Raw genomic sequence first — 25,691 nt, forward strand, 5'->3', positions numbered from 1 at the left:
TCGTATGAAGGAATCTCTGTTTACATAAGACAGATTCATATTTGTGGAGATGGTTATCCCAGAGAGATGTGATTAGCATTTTTCCCCCCAGAAATGGTTAAAAAATATGTTTAGCCTGGAAAACCACAGGTTGGTTGACCAATCAACGAAGAATTCACATCACTGACTGTTATGAGCTCAACAGTCCCTGGCCCGTACATCGGACAAATAGAGTCCACACAGTATTTGGTTCACAGAAATGGGAAAAATATGTCCATCAGAAGAAAGACGCAATCGCTTTTGTCCTCAATTGTAAACTTACAGTGCCGTGTATCCATCGTTTGGATTAACTTAACATCTCAGGCCTCTGACCTTAATCAGGCAAGTTTCATAAAGACAAAGAGCGTGAATCTTTGCTTGCTTTTCAAGTCACAAGCTTTTGATTGTGTACATAAAACTTTAGTGAAACTGTGATACAGCATTTGGTTAAATATAAGAAGACAGACTGAAGGCGTAGAGTTTTAGTGAGCTTTTCTTTTTCTGTTTTTAATCAGCCTCTCCATGGGGCCAGTTCAGGGAAATGCAATGAGAGCTGGTACTGAATGTCCACTTCTCTAAACCGTAGGTCCTCAATGCAGCTAGATTCAGTGCGAGAGAGCTGATGAATAAGAGCACTCCAGCAATAACAAAGTGTGCAAGCTAAATTTAAGCTCTGCCGTAACACAAGCACACAGTATTGTATCTATTCTAACTACACTCGGACACAAACTGGTAGAAACCAACCGAGGGACTAACCATAAGCATATAAATCCGGTGTTCGTGAACAGACTTGATGTTCGCCTGTGAGATTTCTAACAATGTCCTCTCTTGGACCATGAGACAGTGGGAGACCCCTGACCAGGCCTGTTAGAGGAGCCTTCATTCACAAGGACAGACGTTTCCATGCCAACCGGACCTCTGCTGGGAGAGGCCTCCTTTTTCATCCTGCACCTCCCCTGCAGCCTCGGAGAGGGACTGGTGGGAATCTGAGAGGGTATGAGTTGTGGGTGGCAATGAAGAGATGCATTTGTGTTGAGGCGAGATGGAGACGGTTTGAGCTGAGAGCCGTACACGCAGCCTGTGTGAGGGGAAATCACATCAGTGTCTGGAGATGGAGCTGTTTAATTAGGGAGTGTGAAGGTATTAGGGCAGCAAATAATTATTCTGATCACTGATATAATGAGATGACAAAACAGAATTGTCAACCACCAATAATTTGCTATACCACTGTAGTCTGTGATCACGGAAGAACTAATGAAAATGAATAATAACACTGATTTACAGTAATATTCAATTCACAATAAGGTTTTTATGAATGTGATGATGCACCTTGCTTCCATTGACCGATATCTAATTAAATGGATTTGCCCAAAGAAGACAGACATTGACCTATGTGTCTCCTATTAAAATAACTTCTATGTCATTTAGCTGAATGATCACAAGCAACAACAAAAAATCTCAAATTTGCAATAAGTCATTTGTCATTTTCAAGCAAATAGCTAAAAGCAAAATTAAATTTCTCGACAATTTGATATTCAAAGTCAAACGGTTATCAGGAAAGAAATATATATATATTGCAAAACACTTCTTATAACCAAATACAAATGCCTAATTAATGCATTAAAACAAACAAGATAAAAACATGGTAATTTGTAGTTCAGGTCTGATTCAGTTTGTTTCCCATCCTTGTGCTGAGTCAAACTAGGCAGCTGTAGCTACACAGCAAACAGAAGTACAGGTACACGGGGGTCGAAGATCCAACTCTTGCTAAGTGATTAAGTACATTCCCCAAAATGTGAGAGAATAATTTGAGGAATCAAGACAAGATCAGGAGATAAAGCCACAATATTTTCAAAACTAGAAGTCTTTGCTCTGAGAAACACAACACAGACGTTGGATTATGTCACTTCTAAAAAACAACACTTTTGTAAACGATAACATCCCAGAGTCTCTATGCTCTTCGGCCTATAATGCGAGTGTGTCTGTGTGTGTTTGTGTACCTACTGTTCTAGAGTAATTACAGGGAAATGAACACGACACGTATTTACAAGGGGTGGCAAGAGACTGGCTGACAAGGCGAGGTCTGCTCTCTGTAAAAACACTGTCCCATTACATGTCCCCTATAAACATAATGAGCGAAAGGTACTGGAACACTTAGAAATTGTGCCTGTTCAGCAGCGGAGCAGAACCAAACAAAGAAAGTGTCCCTCCCAGGACAGGATGAGAAAATCGAGACTCATCCATTCTACTTTCCGCATCTCTATTTCGTATTCCACAGTATCATAATTCTGAATTATGACTTACTTTATCACACTTCCCATTGTCCTCGCACTATGTCGTCAAGCGTTCACCCTATAATTTATGTCACAAAGTATCCCTGAGAGATTCCTCTGTGTTCATTAACCAACTCAGAGCTGCACGGCACAGCACTGAATTATTAACATGCTCCTTGTGCCTCACAGATAGAGAGCAGAGGGCCATTCACAACAGCACAACCCGCCTACGCTCCACTGTCTTACAGTTAAACCTCTGTGAGAGAATTTCGAACTTGTTAAGAGAGAATTTAAAAAGGGAGGCGGCTAAGAATAGAATCTACTATCATTTAATAGTAGATTCTATTCATACGATGATGATAGCGGAACAAATGCAGATTAAAGAATGCATTAAAAACAAACAAACTCAGTGGAGCATATTTCCCCATCGTGCAATGTTAAAGAATGTGAAAACAGATCCTGAGTCTGCCCCTTTGTTTGTATACAAAGTTTACTGGGTTTGCTCTTGGCCCAGGTCCCATGCTTCCACCACGTTTCATGGAAATCCATTCAGTAGTTTCTGTGTAATCCTGCTGGAAAACTAAAAACGTCTGCTGTAAACATAACCTGCTTGGCGGAGGTAAAAAAAAATAAAAAGCTCATCCAGTTTTTCATGAGCATGATTCTACATACTAGTACAATACTGTGTACTCGAGAACCACGGGGCACGAGAACAGAATACATCGAGTATCTTAAAGTCACGTAGACTCCGTTGAGTTTTGGGAAATTCCAAAAAGTCTTATGGTGCTTGTTTCGTATTTATTGTTTTGCATGACCTCGCACAGACACATTGAAATGAATGATTGTGGTAGGTGTTTCACAGTTGTCGGTAAAGGGAAGTAAACATTGGAATGGCTTACCACTTGCAATAAGGGAGTGTCCTACATAAACCAGATCTGTGATCACTTCAAAAACCCAAATCATGCTTCTGCTGAAGCGCTAGTGGCGGAGGAGCGTCTTCTGGTTTCTGGTCAGCTTATTTACAAATTCTCTGGTGTCTGTTTACTTCAGAACAACTGCGAGTGTTACTCAGCAGATCGTGTTGGAGTTGATAAATGTTCAAGAGCAATGTTGGCTAAATTGCACAGTACTTCAGTGATAAGACCACAGGCTATATATCGCTGCAATGTTACCTCCATTGTGCCAAATATCTGCACCTCCCTCGGTTTCATATCCACGGAGGTGAGGTTAAGCTAGAATGCTCAAACAGTGTAAAAGCTAATGTTAGCGTGCCTTACATTCATGTGGCTGTGTGGCATGCAGCAGCTGCATCAGGAAATGTCATGCAGACTGGCACCGGACCACAGATCCCATTCCAGGCCCTGGAAAAGAATAACAGGTATGGAACTGTATTGCATCTCTTAGCCTTGAGAGACAGCTGAGAATCCATGTCACAAGCTTTTCACTTGTAGATGCACCTCTATGGTTCGGACCAATCAGCGTGGAGGGAGTGATCATCAACAATAACGCTGGCTCATAAAGAGGATGGTGTAGATCTTGCAATAACATCAGTTTTATCAGAGCTGAAAAACACTGAGGGCTCTTTTCTCTGCGCTGAAGGTGTTTCTGCTCTGAGACTGGGATCGGTAGATAGTTTATCCAGTCGGCTGCCAAGTATTTTGTGAAAGCGCCTGTCTGTTTCTAAACACTTTCCACTGAAGGCTATTCAAATGGTGCAGGCTTTGCATCTGACACATCAGGTTACTCTTAAAGGGATAGTTCACCCAGAAAGGAAAAAACTCACATGTTTCTGTTTACAGCACATGGTCACCAGCATCAGAACCTCATCACCAAAAGCTCCTTCTGGGTTGACATGTTCATGAGCTTCTTCTATTTCAGTTTGGCGAGGAGATTATTCAGAGTTGAGTTAAAGAAAGTAAGTTGAAGAAGTAACGATGGTCTCTCCTCACAACTCTCCGTTACCTTCCAAACAACAGGATGCTGATTCAAACGAATGGAAAAGTTCAATAGGCAAATAAATCATTACTTCATTACCTGCTTAGCGACTTAATCTGTGTGGGCTCCGGTTCTTACTGCTGCTGTAACAAGTTGGCAAAGATCAGTAAAAAAACGAACAGGGATAATTTAAGAGCGCTTGAGAAAGGTGAGAAAACAGAAGCCCTGCCGTGTGTTGTAATGTTTGATTTCCTTACAAGGCTTGATCATTTCTGTCCTCCTTGATGATGTTATCCACCGTTTTCTCACAGTCCTACTTAATGATTTTCCTACAACTTTACATTCTTCCTGACTTCCTCCTCCTGGTTCAGAATTTCAGCTGCAAGTTCAACTCTCTGAGGCATTTCTCTGTCGGTAGTTTTAAACAAACCTTCCTTAATTCACGCAGTCCAGTAAATAAAAAAATAGTATGTTCCTGATGCAAAAGAAGAGAAGAACAGAAGAGGTTATATCCTAACAAAATCTTCACAAACATTTTGAGCGTGGGAGCACCAAATAAAAGTAGGTTTTGCTTTTCTCCATTGCCATCAATCTTCTTGTAAAAGTTTGTATTACACACTATTTATTAAAACATTTTTTTAGCCAGGAGCAACTTTCCTCCAGTTTAATTCTCTTGGACTCTTTGAAGGTCACCCTCCCCAGTCCTGAAGTGAAGTTAGCAGTAACAGGGTTCTCAGCTAAACTAGTTTTTTAAATCTGAAGAACACAGGAGAAATCCAACATGGTTACAGTTTCCCCTATAACACCAGATTAAGTGATACGTTTCCTAACAGGGTTCAAGTTCAGAGGAATAATGTGGTTGCCTGCAGCACAACTCCAAAAAAATAAGTTTGTGAAATAGTGATCATCAGCAACTTTTAGTCTCACAGAAGCAAGTAGGTTAAAAAAGACGCTTCAAAGTGTTTTTCCTTAAATAAAGTTCAGTCTCGAGCCACTAAGACGAGTCATATCTGTAATGTACACCACCTGGATGCTGCCAACTACTTACATGCTTAATAACGTGTCTCACTTTGACCTCCTTCATATTTTGTCAATACGAGCTTCAAAGCCAGGAAATCTCAGTGTCCATGTGAGAATGGTTTTGGGAAGGCCCCGGGGTCAGTGAAACAGCAACAGCCAGGACTGTGGGAATGTGAAGCTTTCTGCAAACAAAGTCCAGGATACCCCTCATCTCCCAGTCTCCAAGGCCTTGCAGCAATAATCACAGCCAGCAAAAACGGTATTTCATCACACGGATCCATGTGAACTGAACCGGTGCCACGCTCGTCTCAGCGTTGGAGACATCGTTATACTTGTTTTGTCGCACTTGGCCGTTTTGTTATGCCTCCACCGTCGAGATGGAGGAGCAGGTCTCACTCTACATTAAACGCAGCATCAACTGTAGCTGCTCAGTGTGTAGGCGGTAAACTGCCTCGTGCGTTTTAGAAATCCACAACGATTTCAGACAAACTACCAAGACGTGTGGTCAATATTAGACACAGCAAAATGAACATCCTCATATGCAGAATGTCCATACCTGCATATTATTGATATGGTTCATGTGTTCTACAGCCTGGCTTTATAATGGCTGTGGCATCATGGGTAGCAGCTGAGCCCACATCTGTAACCACCAGTCCCTCACCATGTACATCATTCATCATGTCTCCTTGGTCCAGACAACAGACCATGACATTCAGGCTAGTGTCACGTAGGAAATCACGTGGAAATCCGGAAATCAAATGTTGGCCTTTTTTTTTTTAAAGTGTGTAATCATTAGAGCTGAATCACAGAAGCCATTGGTTGTATAAATCTGTGACAGGATGCAGGGTTATCAGTTATTGGCCCCTGTCCAGACCAACAGTGTGACATGTTGACATGGAGCCCAGATTAATGAATGTGTTAATATGCCACATCAACTCTAAACTTAAACTTGGGTTTACTCGAGACGGGTTTCTTTCAACATGAGGTCCAACAGTTGTGCTCACTAATCAGCCCCAACTGCTGCATGATCCAATTCTGTAGGTTCACAGGCCTTCAAGATGATAGATGGGCTTTGAAAACATCAGAAGCTTTATGAATCCAACTGTGAAACAAGAAGCTAAGTGGATCTTCTCCAATTACTTTAAATCCAACAAAACAACTCATTTTTAAGGTGCTGAACCAATTCCATTCATTATCTCCTCTTAGAACATAAAATTCAGATATTGCACCTTGTAAGACACACAAGTAGAGTTGCCATTAAGCAATAATTAAAGCCGATATTGAACCCTTTTTTCATTTTGATGAATAGTCAGCACTGGTTTCTTTGTAATCTTTTAGAAAAGTACATTCTCAGACCTGATAGAAACCATAATTTCAGACTTCAGCAAAGTGCAGGATACATTTTTTGTAAAAGTTAAACAGCGCAGACAATTTTCCCGCAACGGCCAACAAAAGCAATTTTGATACAGCGACGTGTAGGTGCATTTGTAATTTGATAATTAAATAGAAGGTATCTGCCTTCTGCCTGTGTGTAAACAGGTGGATTCTGTGGTCAGGCTCGCTGCATTACATTGACCATGTGCATTAAAGAACCTCCTCTGCAAGTGCACTACTTTAATCCCTGTTGTTAAAAACACATGCACAAGTTCTCGGCTTGAAGATGTCGTGTACGAGGAATAACTCATCTTACAGCATCATTGAAGACACGGCACAACACACAAAAGACTACTGTTTGGTTGTTTTTAACTCGTTTAAGAGAAACTTCAGGGCTTTGATCTAAGACTCTGGTTTATAGTCTCGACTCGGGGAGCAAGAGACGCTCTGTGTTTTCTAATCCTCTCTGTCTGATTTACAACAAACTTAAACACGAGAGGTAAAATTGTAATTAACAAGCAACACGATGGAGAAGCAGTTGTGTTCTCCACGAGAGGAAACGAGCACCGCAAGATGAAAATCCCTTTCAAACAGTGATATAGCTTAGAGTGACAAGGTATGTCATCCAACCTGCCTCCACCTTAGCTGGGTTTAACACCACGATATAGAAATGTGTTAAATCCAACACATATAGGTCATTGTTAGTGAGATTTGGGTTTTATTCAACCGACTTCCAGGCTAAAAAAAGACATCATGTAGGCAACTAACACATATAAAGTAAGTCACTTAATTAATATCAATATGGGCAGGTTAAACATGGGTCCTGTCTCTCAGTAAAACACAATTTAACTCAAACACAGGTAGAAACCCTTCAATAAGGGGAAAGGTGGGATTTAGTTCTGCTGAGCTGCTGCATTAGTTTCAACTTTGTGTGCTTATTAAACTGCTCAATCCAAATCCTTCTTCCACAAGAACTCAAGAACAAAGTTTACTGTTTGCAGAGCAGGGAAAACCTTTGCTAAATCGTGTTGTCAAGTCTTTCCACAGCACACAAAAGGTGTCGCTCATGTTTTCATCCAACCGGAGCCACAGAACTGAGACACACATCCACCTCGCACGGGGTCAGCTCGCCCATGAGCCGCTGAACTGGGGAAACAGAGGAGAACTCACTTGCTAACTCCCGCCATGACTTTTGTTTCCCGACCTGTGGCCGTTTCTAATAAATAATAGACCTTGTTGTTGTTTGTGTCTAAATGTTTTCGGCACGTTTAACTGCTAACGCTTTGTAGCTTGAAGTCGAGTTTGTGGAGGAAGTTTTTTAAAGGGCTCGGTGTTGCAAATCCGAGGGATCAGATCCGGGTAAACAAACCCGTGCACGTTCTGATTCACGCAGGCAGACATCAGCCTGGGATGAGTTCGGCTACAGACATTTAAAAAGAGCCGACTTCAACTTCTTCACACATCGTGCAGCAGCTCCACATCGGCGTTAGCAATGCTAGCTCGGCTAACCGACTAGCTACGTGCTAGCTGGGGCTAATGCTAGGCCCAATTCCCCCCAAGTCTTCTGATCTGTGGTGTTTCATGCTTATGATGGTACCCTCGGTTTTTACTCTGTGTTTACCTTAGAGACGCGAAGCAGGACCGGGGCGGCGGGCCTCCCCCAGGCGAGGGCTCCTCTGGGGGTCGTGTATCCAAACCTGTACTGGGCTAAAAAGGGGCTGACGCTGGGGGGTGGGTGGGGGTCTCCGGTGGGATGCTACACAGCTCCTGCCTCTTCTCTCGGTTCCCTCCCTGCAGCGGCGAGCGCTCACACCGGTTTGCACCCAAGCTACCGCGTTAGCAGCCCCTGCTAACTAGCCTCTGCGAGCCCACTCCGGGTAATGCTAACGGGATAGCAGCTGAAAACATCAAGTAAGCGCTAACGTGAGCCGCTCCGTGAAACTGACGCCGGTGTCGGTCCCTCCTGTGACTCGGATCCTTTACTGGGAAACGCACGGTGACCTCGGACCAGTACCGCGGGGGGGACACATCCACAGGGACCAGATTTGTGCCGTTCACAGGCTGCTCGACACCCGCCAGCTCCGCTCGGCTCCTGACTCTCCACCAACTCGTGTCGCGGCCGGATGACGACAAGGGTTTTGTTTGCGAGTGGGCGCTCGAATGTGATGTAACAACACGCGCCCAGGTGTGTGAGAGAATAAAACTGAAATAAAAATGATCAGATACATTTTTAGAGAAATCTAATTTATAGCACAAATGTTTGTTAAGTTATTGTGTATTCATTATTATTATTTGTTAGTTTGCTGTATTTTAACTTGTTATTTATTTCATTTATCGACCAAAGAAAACTATTTAAGTCTATTTAGCTGTTCAAGCTTCTAGATAAATAGATAGATAGATAGAGAGATAGATGGATACTTTATTAATCCCGTGGGAAATTCAGATCATCCAGTAGCTTATACACTTAAACAAATCACTGACATACATACATAAATCACATACGGAGTACATATTTACAGATACAGGAATGGAATGCAATGATGTGATTTTGTCAGTGTCGAGTAGGAAAGTGTTCTTGTGCTGCTGGAGTGGATAGTACAATAAAATATATATATATAAAAACAGCAGAAAAAAAATAAATATATATACATATAAAAGAATATGTAGTGGTAAAGTCTGTGCATGGGGCTTGTATGGCCAGTAAAGGGATGGACAGTGGGTTGGTATATAATAATGAGATGAGATGAATAATAATATGATCAAAGAGCATTTAACATTGTGGTAGTTGTGCTCTTACAACAACCTGGACACTACCTCTGATGATCAAATGCTTATTATTAAATTTACAAGGTTTTTGAAGAGAAGTCACACAATGATGAGAATATAAGGCACGACAGAGCTGCCTTATCTATAATTGTACACTTCAGTTTTTTATATAAGGTAACACATGCCTTACAGATATGGTGCAACATATAAATAATTAATACATACATAATGAATTAAATTAAACCCAGCTACGTATTTTTTTAGATGTATCCCTTATCGTTGACGTCGTCCATATCCATTCACACGTTTACCTGTTTATAATGATAAATGGAAACTCTAAATATATTTTAGTCAATGATTTTTTTTTTAATAATAATAATGAGAAGAGGTGCACTCCCTGAGTACAAATCCTGCCAGAGGAAAACCTAAACCTGATTCGTCCCAGCATACTGAGCCATATTTACTCACAGACAAAAGGAAAAGGAAAGATAAAAAGGAAGCAACGGTGGATTATAGAGCTGCTGCTGCTGCTGCAGAAGTCACTCCTACTGTGCCAGCTATGGTTAGCTTTGGCTCATGGTGATTTTCATGCCCTCTATCTGGATCCTCCAGGGAAAGTCTGAAAGCGTGAGATATCACCAAGCACCAAACATGTGATCCTGGGAAGTGTGGAATTGAGGCTGGCACCCAGTCAATGAAAACTGAAAAGCAGACCCTGGAAACAAAGGATGACTGTAAACACCCTCACTTTGTTATTAAATGCAGTCACAGAACAGGGTTGAAAGCAGCTGTGGCTGTGTGTGCGTTTATGGAAATTGCTGATGAAAGTGACGCCGCACAAAAATCCGAACATTCGTCTGGAATTGTTTTTATGTGTGATTTCTCGACCGGCTGTTCCAGTTGTTTTCCCTGTGAAACTGAAGAGTAAAAACATACTGGATATATCTGAGTGTTGTGTGTGTGGATGTCAGGGCTAGAGCCAGGGGGATCACAGGTTAATGTTTCCCAAAACTCACAGATAGTTTTGATGTGACTTGAACATCACTGGAAATTGGAATTGACTTTTTTTAACTATTCAACCCTTTTTTTTCATCTTTTTATTTATTTGTTTGTATGTTTTATTAATTTAAAGACTTTTATGACCAATGTTTTTGGTAGTTGTGTCTATTTAAGTTGTGTCTCTTCACACAGGTTTCAGCCTCATGGTCGAACTTGGGTTGTCAGAAGCTCAACAAACATTTTTAAGGAGCCTGAATAAAAGAGTGACCTATATTTCACCCGAGTCCCTCCCTTGCTTCTGGGGGTTTTAAACCTTCTGTTTGCTAAAAGCTGTTTTGTTACATCCACTCAGGTGGGAATTAAAATATGTTATACAGACAATTGTTGTTTGTTGTATCTCTTGACAGGAAAACTAATCAGACCATCAAGTTCTATACAGTATCTTATCCATTTAATATCACAAGATTATTGAACTTGTTTTTTCATGTCCAGTTCACTTTGGTGAGTTTAAATTCTGACCCCCTTCTCCATTATTCAAACCAAATTCTGTTCCGTCACATATTTTAAGCATTGCAGGGAAACTCACATTCCTGAGCTTTTAAAATAATAAGAATACATTGTTATTAAATGAACCTCCTCGAAATACAGAGGACATGAACTCCAGTGGCTCTGGTATCAAATGTTGAACAACTGGTGCAAGGGCCAACCTTTCATAAGAGGCAGGGAAAAGTTTCACACGCTTCCAATTGCTCATCACAACTCGGGAGAGAATCCAACTCACAACTATTGTGAAGTCTCTCATAATGCCACCAGCACACACACTCTCTCTCACACACACACACAGATTCCCTGGTGTATTACGTGTTTCCCTCTCAAAGATTGCCCAAGAACGACTGAGTGTGATGATTGCGACAGACGTACGACGCTCAGAAGGCAAACAAACAGGGCTGCTGGAGCGCCTGTGAAACAGAGCCGATAACGTGTGACAGCAATGCCTGCTGGGAAGAGAGCCACTCAGTCAATAGAGCCCGGTGGATTCACAGAGCGGTCACTGGAAATATGAACGTGTCCGGCGAGGGATAACATCTCATCATTTCCGTTCACAGTGGCCCACAGGCCTGTGATGGATTTAACACACGTGTCTCATGTTATAGGCTCAGGTTCCATCAGTCCCTGCATTTCCTGTTACTAAGTGATTTTGTCGAAGTTGTTTGTGTCACCGATGTGTTTACATTTAAACCTGTTTGGCTGGTGTCTGTCTCAGTTACGCACACATTCAACAAAACCTGGATGGAAAAAAAGGTCCACAAGGATTCATCCTATGTGAATAGATTTTTACATCATGAAACGGATTTGCCTTTTCCATTGTGATGACCCCCTGAGAAGGCCTCTCCCTGCAGGAGCCTGATAGGAGGAGCTTGGACGTCAGGTAGATTCACTTCATGGTCCAGCTGCACGATATTCATGGTGGCATCAGTCCGATTTTCTCCTTTCCTAATTCCTTACGGGTCCTCTCTCCCATCCTTTGTGACTTTTGCCATCAAGGTCAGGTATCAGTGGTTAGGAAAGGAGATTATTTTAGACTTTTCGACCGCAGCCCTAGTCTCCCTCTCCCCCACGGCTTCCACTGAGTTCGGTTCTGGTTGTAATCTGATTTCTCAATTGAGATTTCCTTTTCAGTTCTTTAAATAAACAAAGTTTTTGTTGAAACTAATGTGTGGTCTTTGTTCATCTTTGTGAAATCAGTCATCATCATAGGTTCATGAAGGCCTGAACAAAACTACACATCAACCAGTCAGATATCTGTTGAGATATTTCATAAAAGTGGTGACTTAACAGACTTTAACACATTTTCACTTTGACATTTTATTCAAAGGTTCATCAGCAAAAAGTAATAAAAAAAAACACCACAGCCTCATATGAAATATTTACAGAAGGCGCTCCATGAAAATAATCTCCCCTGGTTTTCTGTATTCTCATATTTACAAAGCAAGGGTCTGGAAAATAGTCACAGACACTTGTTCAGATCAGTGTATCGACTAAATCTGGTGCAAAAAAAACATCTAAGAGCGTCTGTGGAGACACTTTTTCAGTCCGATTCTATGGTGAGATCAAAATCTTATCAGTAGCAGCTTCTAGAAAGCTATTTCGGTAACTTATCAAAAGGACTAAGACACAGCAGGCGTCTGATTTCCCACGCTGAGATCTCAATCGGCTTCTGACTAAAACCTCCTTCTCGGAACCAGCTCTGCACAGGCATGAAGAAGGAGTGGCCCTCCCTGTCATGCATGCCTACAATCATCAACAGGATATTTCCCCTTAAAAAAAAACCTGCAGCTGGAGGGAGTCACGCAGTTTGACACAATAAAGAGGCTGTGAGTCGCAGATGAGTCGTCAGCAGCCAGTGAGAGCAGTGGTGTCTATGTGTGGGGCGGAGAGGAGTGTCGGCCGCTGAGTCTTTAACAGTGTGAATCAGCAGGGGACAGCTTTTTGGAGCTGATTCGACGAGACAGAAAATACAGTACATTTCCCTGCTGTAGTACAGTAAACAATAAAAAACAGGCAAAGCACAGCAGAAGAAATACAAGGTGGCAACACAGATCATTGACATTTAAAAAGAGCCAGTGTTCAACACAAGAAAGTCCAGCTGTTGCACGTTGCTCTCCACCGCAGACGATGAGATTTATCTCTCTCACTGAAGGTTTTACTTTAAAAACAAAAGTCATGATTGGGAGTTCCCCCAAAGTCTCATAATGTTGTTTCCAGGCAGTAAAATCAACTCCTGTAGTGAGAAAAATGTTGCAGGATTATTGTAGAAAGGTCAAAACGTCCACGTTGTCAACGCTGCTCTGAAGAGTGTGTGTCCTCGTGTGGTGGGAGAGCGTCTCTTTGACCTGGAGGGAAACAGAGGAGACAACGTTGAGGACAGAGAACGAGGGCAGCTCTCTATCGTCAGAAGTTCAAGTACATTTTACGTGAGCTGATAGTTGACTGTATGTAAAGATGTCAATGTGTGTGAACACAATGTTCAGAGCAAGAGTCTGTGCAGAAGTGAGCAGGAGATGGAGCCAGGTCAGTGAGTCATGCTCAGCCAATCACAGTTCACTTGGTATATATAGCTTTAAATTACTCATTAAAACCAAACTTACATGAAAAATGAAAACAAACATCAGGGTGATACTTGAAATGACAGAGAACCCATCTTTGAGGACAATTTAAATGTTTGACTTTTTAGTTTGGCTCACATCCTGTCCACTTACATAGAGGCAGGAGGCAGGAGGCAGGGTTTAGGACATATACTTAAACCAGCCACCAGGGGACAATCAAAACCTTTGGGCTTCACTTTTGGGGAGCAGTCATGTCCTACATCTTTAAACACAGTCTATGTACCTGACTGACAACTACGTAGCTGTGAAAATGTTTTTGGCTCTTTTAAACAAAGCTCCTACTTTTTCATATTACAAAGGACTTGTATGTATAAACTGTAATTGTACATGTTCAACCTCTTCACTTTCAAAACTAACATTGGGATCCATACCTATGAATGTTAAACATGATCTTGTGGCACCTCTCCTGCATGTTACAGCATTTCCTGTTTAACATTTGCAGACGTAGAAGCAAAGTTCTATCACAACAACCACTCCAGATGTTAATGTAGTGTAGCATCTAAATAATTGACATACAAGTTGATACTCTGGTGTCCCAAACCTGCAAATTACTACTTTTGTCAGAGTGGTATTTATGTTTTTAAGCTTTTGAACATTTGTTTAATTTTCCTCAACACCCTTGCACAATAAGAGTAGTTCAATTGTGGTTTGATTTCATTGCAAAGTGACTTTCATTGCAAACACACTTTTAACGCAGCTTCTAAAACAGTGCATTCTTTCTTTCTTTCTATAATTTGATGTTGTGATTAAGCTGTTGTGTAATTTCACACCCAGGGAAATTCTTGCAGCAGCAGCAGCAGCAGCATCACATGTTGCAACCACAGCTGCAGTAACATCCCATTGACTTCTGTCCTGACATGTCTTTTGTAACCTCTCTGCTGAAGGAAGGTTCTGTCTAACCCCTGTACAGCTTTGGAAATAAAACCCAGAGTCTGTGTGTGTTTGTGTGTGTGTGTGTGTGTGTGTGTGTGTGTGTGTGCACGATGTTGGTCAACAGTTCATGGACCTTGACCTCTCCTTCCCTTCCAGACTATCCCAGGGTTAAGTTTGTTGCGAGTTGCGACACAAATCCAATGCGTGCCTAGTGTAATCACTAACAGATGTAAATGTGTACGTGCTTTCAAACAACACCGTGTGTGATGACGACAGGGTCACAGTTCATCAGCCACAGCTCTAGTGAAACCAGCTGGTGCATCACAACAAACAGAGAGAGGGCAAACTGTCTTCTTATTACCAAAGTCCACTGTTGGTCCGTGTTGTGTTAGCATTGTTGTGTAACGAAGCTGCGTGCAATAGGTTCGCTGCAATACCACGATGTCAACACCATGGAAAACGTATTATTTTATTATAATCAAAGCGGGCTGTATTCAGACCTGCAGTATTGTTTATTCAAAAAAAGCTCTTTATCAAGTAAATCCATTAAACATGACTCAGTTTATTTTTTTAGCAAACTGTGAATCAAATAGAATAACATGCAAACAGACTTATAATGTAAAAAAACTTTCTGGCTAAAAAGGATGTTTTCAAAAGAAGTGTAAGTTATTCTCACCATAATTAGAATCCTGCATGATTAGAGTCCTCTGCAGTTTCACCTGAAATAAGTAAAAACCAGAAAGTAAACCTACAAATGCCCAATGGGATCGATCAAGTCAGAGAAAAGTCATTTTCAAAGGAGAGACACAGAATTTATAAAACTGATAAACACTCTGCCTTGTGCTGTGTATTGACCACGTATACAGGAACAGTGACCTCTGCTGGATAAACCCTTCCAGCGCAGGTTATGGCTAAAAAAAAAACTGACTCTAATTTGCCAATTTATTAGGTACACCTTACTAAAACCAATGTAGTTAGTGGTTTTGTGGAAGTTTATAGTTACAGGTATTTCTCTTAGTTACTCAAAATATTAGTGACACCTCCAAATGCAAAACAGCTGTTTAAAAGGGGTCAAAATAAAACATTACCATTACATTATTGATTATATAAAGTTGCTGGTGTAATCCACTGCATGAGTCTCAGCCTAATAAAATGGCCTCTCCCTATTTCTGATATGTTTTTAAAGGATTATTTCGTTTGTTTACAGAAACCTACCGTCTTTTTTCATCCATTGGTCCATCTCTTCCATTTCTAGCTCCAGCACCGAGGGGACGTCTTCTTCAAACATGGGCCTAACATGCATTTAACAAACGATCTAATGAGTCAATGAAACTAGGTCGACTAACATGCAACACTTGTTTTCTGACTCCAGCTGCAACAGTTGAGGGGCCTATATGTTAAACTATCAACATACTTACATTGGCACCTTCTCCTCGCTGGGTCCATCCAGATATGGATCATCCTTCCTGAGCTCTGTGAGAAGAGAACTTGCGTCAGTCAAATTACACTAAAGCTAATTTATTGAATTATAACTATTTTATCGATAACAGATATTCAATAGCTAAGGTCTCTTTTTTAATATGACTTAAATACAATATATATATAACTTTGTTTTCCACCCAACTATACTGATATATTGCTAAACAGGTTGTGAGTTACATGGTAATTGGATCATTTTAAGGCATTAACAGAAAATCTGACATCTGATAGTATGTCAAATGTCAAATGATAGTATCGTGAAGTTTTCACAAAATAACATTCAACGGCACACACACACACACACACACACAAACACACACACACACACACACACCTTGATTTCTCTTGTTTCTGTTCCACTTGCGGCTGATGAAAATCCCACAAACGATCAAGCCGATGATCACGACCACCAGCACCACGAGGACGGGGATGATGATGAGACCCAGAGTGTCGTCCTCCTCTGGTGTTGCGGTGGATTCTCCTTCGCGTGACTCCCCTGTACCTTCTAGGCCCTCATCTGCAGAGGCAACACACTGGTGATCAGACAGTCATCCTCAACCCAGCGAGGATCCAATGGTAAATGGTCTGTTTCCATAAATGATAATGGCAACAATAACACAGTAACGATAATAATAACAACAATGGTAACTACTGTCCAGCTTTTATTTTTACATTTATATTCATGGGTCATGTGACATACCGTCTCCTGATTCTTCAGGTTCCTTTGTACCTGGAATAAACAACATGTGAAAGATTTAAATTATTTTATCGAATTATTTTATCGAGAGTTTTCAGACTAAGGTACTTGCTTTTCAAAGAGACCTTATTAGTTATTTTTTTAAAGGTTATCTTATGTTTATATGTATCAGTATTCTAAGAAGCAGATATTGTTCTGTTAAATATACACTTGTAGATGGACCCTTGTAGAAAAGAATGAGTCTCAGAGGAGCGCATATCTCCAGTGACAACCAACAGTCCCCTGGAATTCACTCATAGATACACAACAGATCTCAGGTCATAATGAAAGACGTTTCATCATCAGCCATGAGTTTATATATTTGTTTAAATCTCTCAATGTAAAAGAAAGTTCCTGGCTCCAAACACATGATCCGGATCAGCACCAACATTGAATAGATACATCCCTGCCACATACCACATCCACAGTTTCCTGGGAAATCTGTTGTTTTAATGTCATCTTACTCACAAACAAACAGAGAGGGGTGAAAACAAAAATCTTACCTGGTTCTTCTGAGGCTTCTAGGTCTGTCGGAGAAGTTCCCTCAGGAGCAGTCGTGGACGACACTATGAACACAGATCATCACGAGTCACAGATTATGGATGTAAATCTGAAGCCAGAATAAATCAACAGACCTCAGGCTCTGACCAAGGGTTTGATAATAACTCCTAATGATATTTTCTCATCATTAGTTCTCAAGACAGATTTCAGCTAGAAGCCAGGTTATTAAGTTTTACTTCCCAGCACCTGAACAGAGTCAGTATTTCGTCATTCATCCAGGAAAGGATTTTGACTTTATTACTTTTTTCTGGGGTAAGGGGAGGAATTTGGAAAAGATGAAAGCCCAGTTGACAGGATAAAAAAAACCCATGAAAAATCTGAATGACGAATCCCCGACTGGGACTCATGAATACAGTGTTTGTAAAAGTCCCGCCACAGCCCTGTGGCTCGGAGCAAGTCAGGCAAGTCTCTGTATGGATCTCAGTGTGAGAACGTCCTCCTCAAACTGTCGCCACAGAGATGGATCTTCACTATCCTCTTTCATCAGTTTTCATTGAAGAATGTCATTTCCATAATTCATCTTTGACGTTTGTTCCTCTGTGTTTCTATGTGTGTTCTGGGTGTTTAACCTTGGTTTGTTTTTTGTTTTGTGTTGTTCGTCCCTGGTTGTATTTGCCTATGACACTTTTTTTTGTTATCCACTGTTCAAGGAGATGTTGTCTTTCACTGTGACCTTCCTGGCTAAAATAGAAAATACAAATTAAATAGGGAGAGCGTGGCCTAGGGGATAGAGCGGGTGCTCTGCAACAAGAAGGTTGCCGGTTTGAATCCCACTCTATCCCATCTGCATGCCTAAGTGTCCTTGGCAAGATACTGAACCCCTAAATGGCCCCTCATAAATGCTGAGTGTTCTAAAAATGTAAGTCGCTTTGGATAAAAGCGTCAGCTAAATGACATGTAATGTAATGTAATGTAGAAGAGAAAGAAAGAAAGTCCATTCTTCCTGAAAAGACTGTAACAGCCCTTTTTATTCTGCAATGTTCACTTCCCAGTTCTACATTTTCTTTGAAACTGGAACTAAAGGGGTCGAACCCGGAACATGAGACATGAACAGACACCTACACATCTACAGGCTGTCGGCCACATATACATATTCTGAATTCTTTGATATATCTCATGAATCACGTCTCACCTGGGTCTGGGTCGACATCCTCCGGGTTTGATTCCTCTGTTTCTTGAACTTCCTCCTCTGGTGCACCGTCACCTTCCTCTTGACACAGCACTGCAATGCAAAGTCTCTCATTACTTTATTCTATTATATTATATTCAAAGAGGTTTCATCTGACTGATTTTTAAATAATAATAATAAACTACAGCGGAGGACAGTAACTCTCAGATCTCACAGGAACTTCAAACTTCCTTCTGCATGATTTCAAACGGTTGCAACAAGAATCTGAACCGTTGGAGTGGTCGCACGCTGCATTGGAAAGAGGAGGTGGAGATATTCAACATGTTGAGCAACAGAGTTTTGTCAGGGTTCTCTTGCTTCAGAAAAAGGGTGTAGATCTTAAACAAGGAAGAAGAGGAATACACATGTTCAGAGTATTGGGTTTGAAGTGAAGTAAAGGAAGGTTTTAGTTTCCTTAGAGGTTTGACAACAAGTTGAATGAAGTAAGTTAAAGCTGAACAGGAACAAAAGAGAGTTGAGCGATTGGGTTGATCGGGGCCTTGTTGCTCAATCTTTCAACTTCTGGTGTCATTACAAGATCAGAAGAACTTCCAAACCAAACGTGTTTCAGTCGAGACGTTAACCTCGAAGCATCAAAGTCAGAAAACCTGACGACAGCGGCGAGGAGGAGGCGAGAAGGTGGCGAGTTTGTTGTGTCTTAATCCAGAAGGTAAAAGAAAGAAAAAGTCCTACCTGTCCCAGTCAGTGTGATCAACGCCAGCAGCAGCAGGAGGAGAGGGGTCTTCCCCCGGGAGGCTCTCATGTTGGCAGGCCGAGAGGCAGACATAGTGCCATCCTGCGCCTGCTGCGTTCTGTTCTGTCACTGCATCTCACTTCCTGATTTGACTTTACATGTCAAATGGAAGGAAAAAAAGAAAAGAAAAAAAACACCCTCACACACACACACACACACACACACCCTCAGATTCACACAGATAACTCACTCGGATGTGATGCAATCGGCTCTGTGCTTGTAGCCACAGGTCGGACGGCTCCTCGGCTGCAGCACAGTCACATTCCTGCCGGGGAGGTATGCCGCCCGACAGAGCTGAGCAGACTTAAAGGAAGAAGAAAAACAATTTGAGTTCAGCGAGAGCCAGCTGCTCTGCTGCTGTCTCTGGAGAAATGTTCTCTGTGTGTCTGGCTGCTGCCTAAAATAAATCCAAGGCTGTAAAAAAGTGTTGATCTGTGTCTGTTGCTCGGCTCAGGCTGGATCCTACTGTAAGTCAGTGTCTGTGTGTCAGTGTGTGAGTCAGTGTGTGTGTGTGTGTGTGTGTGTGTGTGTGTGTGTGTGTGTGTGTGTGTGTGTGTGTGTGAAACGCTGGTGATGAATTGGAGGGTCATGCTGTTGTGATTATCTATGGACAAAGGCTGTTGGCCTACTTTAAAACACACGACAGTGTTTTCCTTGATCTAACAGAGCATCTGCAGATAAACTGGCTATTATTCTGTCTCTTAAATCAACCACTCATACACATCTTTTATCAATGGTGGACAGTAACTAAGTAAATGTACACAAATACTATACTTACGTACAAATTAGAGGTACTTGTATTGTCAGATGGAGATATTGCAGGTTTTACTTGACTCCATTTGTCTCAAAGCTTCAGTCACGTTTCAGATGAGAGTTTAAACCACGTGTCTCCAGATGTGTTGAAGTTCAGTGTTTGTGATGAACTGAAGAATGAACTGGTTTTTCTATGTCTAGAGTAAATTCTCAATCGACTTTTTTAAAACCTCTCTTGCATTGGCTGGAAAATACATCATTTAAAAGGCTGGAGACTTGTTAGATTGAGCTACAACAGACATGCAACATACACATTTATGCAGCAGTGATATTTAAGCAAAAATATAAGATAGATTAGGAAAAACTCTTTCTGCGATACAGTGATTTACCTTTTTAGCACAGAACAGTGCAGCAAAGTAAAGTAAAGCACAGTAAAGTAAACTACAGTAAAGTACAGTACAGTACAGTACAGTAAAATGTTCATACTTTTACTTGAGTAAGGTTATGAACACAGGACTTTTACTTGCAGTGGAGTACAGTATTGAAATATTACTTACTCAATACTTCCTCCATTACTGCTTCTTCATTTGAACACAGTTGGTGACCACTTCCCTGAAGACAGAAAGTGATGGCTAACATGTGGTGATTCTTACATGACTCATATATTTACTACAAACTTACTACAAGATGGGGGATGAAACATCATGATTGACAGCTGAGACGGATTCATAATCGATATTGACGCGACCTCGCTGCTGTGTGTGTGTGTGTGTGTGGAAATGTGTGATACACAGGTAAATAATTGTCTCCAGTTTGTCCAGATGTGAGATGTACAGGTGGAGGAAAGTGATTCGTTTCTCGCTGGATTGGACGACACCAGATTTACATCTCAATCAAGCACACTAATGTCAACCTCATGGTGGCGCTAGAGGAAAAAGGACGGAGGATAATGAAAATCAGCAGGATGGATCACACAAGGTCCATTAAGTGGCTGTTCTGGAGCTTTCAATCATTGAATTCCTCTAGTTCATGGGAAGCTTGTCTTCGTGTGTGTGTCCATTTATGGTCAAATCCCACATTCTTTCGGTCTTGTGTTTACAGCTCAGCTACGTAAACGTTTAATAAACCCACTGAGGTGTTTGGACTCAAAATGAAGAGTGAACTTGTTGATTCAAGAAAAGAAAGAGCCTTGCTAGTTATTTCGGTGTGATAGTGATCCTGCATTCTTTTCAGCACAGATGGAAAAATAAGTAAATATATTTAGTTATGTAAGGACTGTATTTTAAAGGTAAAGCTCCATACTTTATTTAAAACTTTATAATTCTACTTTACTACGTTGCAGAGGAAAATTCCCTAAAACTCCCGATCACTCCAAATCACACAGGGCTGCATGTCTGTAGACACTGTGGGAAAGAACCAGGGAATCGAATCAGGAACTCCCTTGCTGTGAGGCGACTCTTCTAACCACTGCACCACGCGCCGCCTCAATTCAATCCAATAATCCACAGCACAGACAAAAGAAGATCAGATGGAGTAAAAATCCAGACATGAATAAAGATTTGTTTATAATTCATTATTCATCACTGTGACCCCTTAGATTCATCTTGTGATCTTCCGGAGTCGCCTGACCCTCAGGTTGGGAACCATCAGGGCTAAACTAACTGTATTGTACTGGTGTTGCCCTTCATCCCATCTGATCTGTTTAACACATGGACGTAGCGAGGCCTGAGGTGCTGGAGGAGCCTGGCTGGTCTCACGGAGACAGTTGGAACTATGAGACTTATCATTATCAATATCTCGTTGTATATGTGAACACAACATCCACTTGTGTTTTACTACTTCACAGTTTGTTCACTTTGAATTCTCCCTTCTCTGTCTTGATCTTGATCATTTCAGTTTTATAAGTCACTTTGTAATGGCTGAAAATGTATCAATAAATTTGCATATGTTTATTATAAATTAGACCACATGCAAAAACTATACTTTTACAGTTTGTTGCGGAACCCAAATAAAGCATTTCTGTGCCAATGTAATTCTTAACATGGAGAATAAACAACAATAAAGACCCTAAATAGTTCTTTTTAGAAAAGACAAATAAAAGCGTGAGTGAACTCAATATCTGTCGGAATCTGTAATGTCTTTTTATATGATAATATAACCATGAGATTAATATGAATTATCTACTTATTTGTTTGTGGTGAAATTTTGGATTTCTGAAAGACATGTCAATGTTTGGTACACCTGTAGACCCAGAGACTGTAAATAATAGTAATAACCATAATAATAATAATCACCATAATAATCATAATCATGTATTTACAAGTCTATGGTTGTACCAAATTCTAGATATTACACTAAACAGGTTTAAGTTTAGATTCTTGTTGAACAATGTTTAGCAACTAAATTGATAAATGTTACAGATGCACATGTTTGATGCATATTTTTTTAATATATTGGTTTAAGAGAAAAAAATCGGTGATTATTAATTTACATGAATCTACTTTTAATATGTTAATATGTACTGTTTCATTTTTACGAGACTTAAGGGTCTTATTTGATATGAATCTTGTATTAATGGCGGATTTAATTTGCCTCTGTTCTTTCATATTTGATCTCGTTTTAACGTTGTAACTTTGTTTTGAAAAGTTCTGTATAAATAAAGTTTTTTATTCATTATCACGATAAACTGAAATCAGGAACCCTCTTGGTCCTTTCCTGTTCGTACCCGGGCGTCATTTGGTGACGGACCAGCCCACTTCCGGTCCAGTTGTCAACAGAGCAGCACCACGCGTGATCGCGAACAGACAAAATGGTAAAACCTCGTGTCTTCCCTCGCTATGAAACACATTTATTTCATATTCAGCTATTAATCGGATTGGTTATGAATGCTTCCCGGTTGTTTTAAAGTTGGTGTCTGTTTGTGTTTCTCAGCCCAAGGCTCAGAAAGGCAAAGTGCAGGCGGTCAGGGAGAAGGCGGTTCATCCGTTCAGCAGGAAGGCGGCGTGGCTCTCCGGAGAGGAGATCCGGCTGAGGAAGAAAGCGAAGTGAGTGAAGCTAGAGAAGAGCAGCATCACACTGGGAGACACGTGAAGGGAGCTGGTTTTTACCCCGTTTCCACTGGTGTAAACGTGCCTGGAAGTTGACATCATTACGCTTCAAACCTTGTTGTTAATCCTTTATTTATAATTGGGAGCTTTCTTTAACTTGTTGATTTTGGACCAGTTCAAAACAGAGATTCAGGGAATTTCTATTGTTTTGACGAAAACACAAAGAAATGCAGTTTAGCTGATTTCTCCTCTACTAAGACACTGGAACAGGTTTGGATTCGCAGATTCGTCAAACCTGGAACCAAATTCGTCCACTTTTTCCTTTTTATAAACAAATGCTGTGTTCTCTTAGGTTAAATAATATCATTTAACATTTGTCTGATGGTTAAAAACTGTTGGTTGGTATTTAAACTTTCACTGCAGAGTATGAAATAAATCCAGCGTCTTGCAGCGAACTCCCATTTGAATAATGAACTTTTCTGAAAATGTGAATCCACCTTTTCATGAATTCAAACGATTTGTTTTTTTCCCTCTGCAGACAGAAAACTGGCAAAGCCTCACGTCTGAGCGACATCGGTGAGCTGGTTCCTCCCTTTTATACTTTGAGCCGTAGATCTTAACACATGTGTCGCCTTGTTGAAGAGACAGGACCGGATCTTATGTCCGAGGTCGATCAGTCACAATCATCCTGCAGACGATATATGAAGAAATCTGGGGAGGAGGAAACTGATGTTTTCTACCATGGTCTCTAACATCCCAGTTACAGTTCCGTTCCCAGCGGTTCAGTCATGTGCAATTCTTTGCCATCACATATATAAAACATAGCATTTTAGAGCTAGTGCTATTTTTGCTTTTAAAGATGTTTGCACGTCTCCATCCCATTTTCAAATTGTATCTTTTGCAAAAATTTAATCTGCCAAACACTGATTTATCCAATTCAACACAGACTGCATGACTCTAAAGGCCAAGTTATCAATTCTTCTGTGATTATTCACCTCTGGTTTTTACACACTCTGCACCAAACTACACATGTTCTGTACAGACCTGTTTCATGTATCAAATACACTTGATGAACATACATGGCTATTTTTTGTGGGTAAATCAGACCTCTTTGTGTATTTTTTCCTTCATCTAAAGTATGTTGTGACGATTGTAGCGGCTGCATGTGTTCGACCCAGAACAATAATAACAGTGAAACGTTTTCTCTTTACTCGCAGGGGAGAAACTGTTGTGGTTCCAGGAACAGTTGGATCCGGCAAAGACGGAGTACACCAGTAAAGACGCTTGTGACATTATCGAGAGGTTAACAAATATTTTTTTCTAGTTGCAGGTTTGATTCGAATCATTTCAGAACTTTGTTTGATTTTTTTTTTTTTGTATGTTCAGGTATCTGCAAAGATATGATCCTGAGATAGAGCAAATCAAGTTGATTAACGGGATCAAAGGTCGTCAGGGTTGTGTCCATGGAGCCAGAGAGGCCGTCATCAAACAGACCATCGAGCGGGAGCGGGCGCTGTTTGATGGTGTGGGATTTGGTGAGTCTTTGCTGTATAAATACACACACACTCACATATATACACACACACACACACACACACTTATTGTCTAAGGGCATGTGACAACGCTGTGCTGTCTCCTTCACAGAGATCCCTGACATCATCAACGCAAAGAATCTGAAAACATTCAGGTGAGTGACATGAACTCTGAATTCTATTGTGCAGAAGATGAAATTAGGCTTTTGATGTCAGTGCCTCTAGAGCGGGAGGATTTCAGACCTAAGACCATGTGATCTTTTCATTTAACTAAGGGAGACCTTTCTACTCATATTCAGGTTTATTTTAATTTGGGTTATCATTTAAAAGATTTACACGCTCAAATGGTCAGAGGCCTTAAAGGGATTTTGCTTCTCGGCACGGCCTGAATTATTCAATTTCATATGTGTTGTACAGATGAAACCTTGTGTGCTTTAAACGATCAAATCAGCCTTTAAGAATGAAATGAAATAAACCTGATGTTAAACTGTTACCTGGTGATTCTCTGTTTTGCCAGAGAGTGGACCGGCAGTTTGAAGAAACTTCCAAACATTAAACTAAGAAAAGTTTCCAGCAAAGATGCGAATAACGTGAAAGCAGCCGCCGCAGCAGCAGCAGCAGAAGAAGAAGAGAATGAAGAAGATGAAGATGAAGAGGACGAAGGTGATTTGGAAGATGAGCAGCAGGAGGACGAGACCAATCAGATGTCGGAATCAGACTAATTCTCTTAACTCAGGATAACTGAACATTCAACACCTTCAGCAAAGACTGTTTGTGATGCTTCGCTACTGTCCAGAGGATGGCGCCAAAATCCCACATATTGAAACTTTCCCCCTCAGTTTGTCCTTTTCTAAATCTGCTGGTTGTTTTTAAGGATTTCACTTCAGCCTGTGAGGGTTCTACAGTCAGTGTTTATTACAGAAACAATATGCATCATATGTAACCTGAATAATCCATTTTATCCAATAAGAGATAGAAAAAACATTTTCACAAAGATGTTGAGTCGAGTGCTTTACTGTACAAAGAGAGAATTGTGTTTTTTGAGACCCTGGTTAAAAACCCAAATGAAACTGTATAAAAGTGGACGAGGCTCAGTCACTCAGCGTCAGTTCAAACTCAGACTTACAACCCAATGTTGAACATGAACCAACGGAAACAGTGAAACCTCGAACTCTGTGTAAGTGACAGACGTTGCAAAAGCAAGTGAAACTTCAAACTGTCAGAGGAAAAATTCCC

At 40.9% G+C, this 25,691-nt stretch overlaps 3 protein-coding genes across 5 annotated transcripts in view; 1 reads left to right on the forward strand and 2 right to left on the reverse strand.

Moving 5' to 3' along the window:
- fbxw7 (F-box and WD repeat domain containing 7) overlaps positions 1–8,727 on the reverse strand; it is a 97,901-nt gene extending 89,174 nt beyond the window's left edge. For 2 of the 3 annotated variants that reach the window (XM_062387746.1, XM_062387749.1), the window contains exons 1-2: positions 8,242–8,727; positions 3,569–3,652 (exon numbers count right to left, since the gene is read on the reverse strand). In XM_062387746.1, coding sequence (XP_062243730.1) covers positions 3,569–3,589 — 21 coding nt within the window. In that variant the 5' untranslated portion in view covers positions 3,590–3,652; positions 8,242–8,727. The remainder of the gene's footprint in view (positions 1–3,568; positions 3,653–8,241) is intronic. The other variant, XM_062387748.1, reaches the window with a different exon arrangement.
- Positions 8,728–12,235: 3,508 nt separating this feature from the next.
- Positions 12,236–19,239, reverse strand: tmem154 (transmembrane protein 154). The gene is made up of 9 exons (XM_062387777.1): positions 19,063–19,239; positions 18,334–18,423; positions 17,144–17,206; positions 16,605–16,634; positions 16,239–16,421; positions 15,844–15,898; positions 15,641–15,717; positions 15,102–15,144; positions 12,236–13,279 (listed from the first exon to the last, which is right to left on the reverse strand). The coding sequence occupies exons 1-8, from the start codon at positions 19,154–19,156 to the stop codon at positions 15,107–15,109; spliced, it is 630 nt and encodes a 209-aa protein (XP_062243761.1). The 5' UTR covers positions 19,157–19,239; the 3' UTR covers positions 12,236–13,279; positions 15,102–15,106.
- A 3,330-nt stretch (positions 19,240–22,569) lies between these two features.
- tma16 (translation machinery associated 16 homolog) lies at positions 22,570–25,449 on the forward strand. Its single transcript, XM_062387776.1, has 7 exons — positions 22,570–22,688; positions 22,808–22,920; positions 23,462–23,499; positions 24,141–24,225; positions 24,310–24,458; positions 24,568–24,610; positions 24,973–25,449. The coding sequence occupies exons 1-7, from the start codon at positions 22,686–22,688 to the stop codon at positions 25,175–25,177; spliced, it is 636 nt and encodes a 211-aa protein (XP_062243760.1). The 5' UTR covers positions 22,570–22,685; the 3' UTR covers positions 25,178–25,449.
- The last annotated feature ends 242 nt before the right edge of the window (positions 25,450–25,691 follow it).

The sequence above is a fragment of the Platichthys flesus genome, chromosome 5 (assembly GCF_949316205.1).
Source record: "Platichthys flesus chromosome 5, fPlaFle2.1, whole genome shotgun sequence".
Taxonomy (NCBI): domain Eukaryota; kingdom Metazoa; phylum Chordata; class Actinopteri; order Pleuronectiformes; family Pleuronectidae; genus Platichthys; species Platichthys flesus.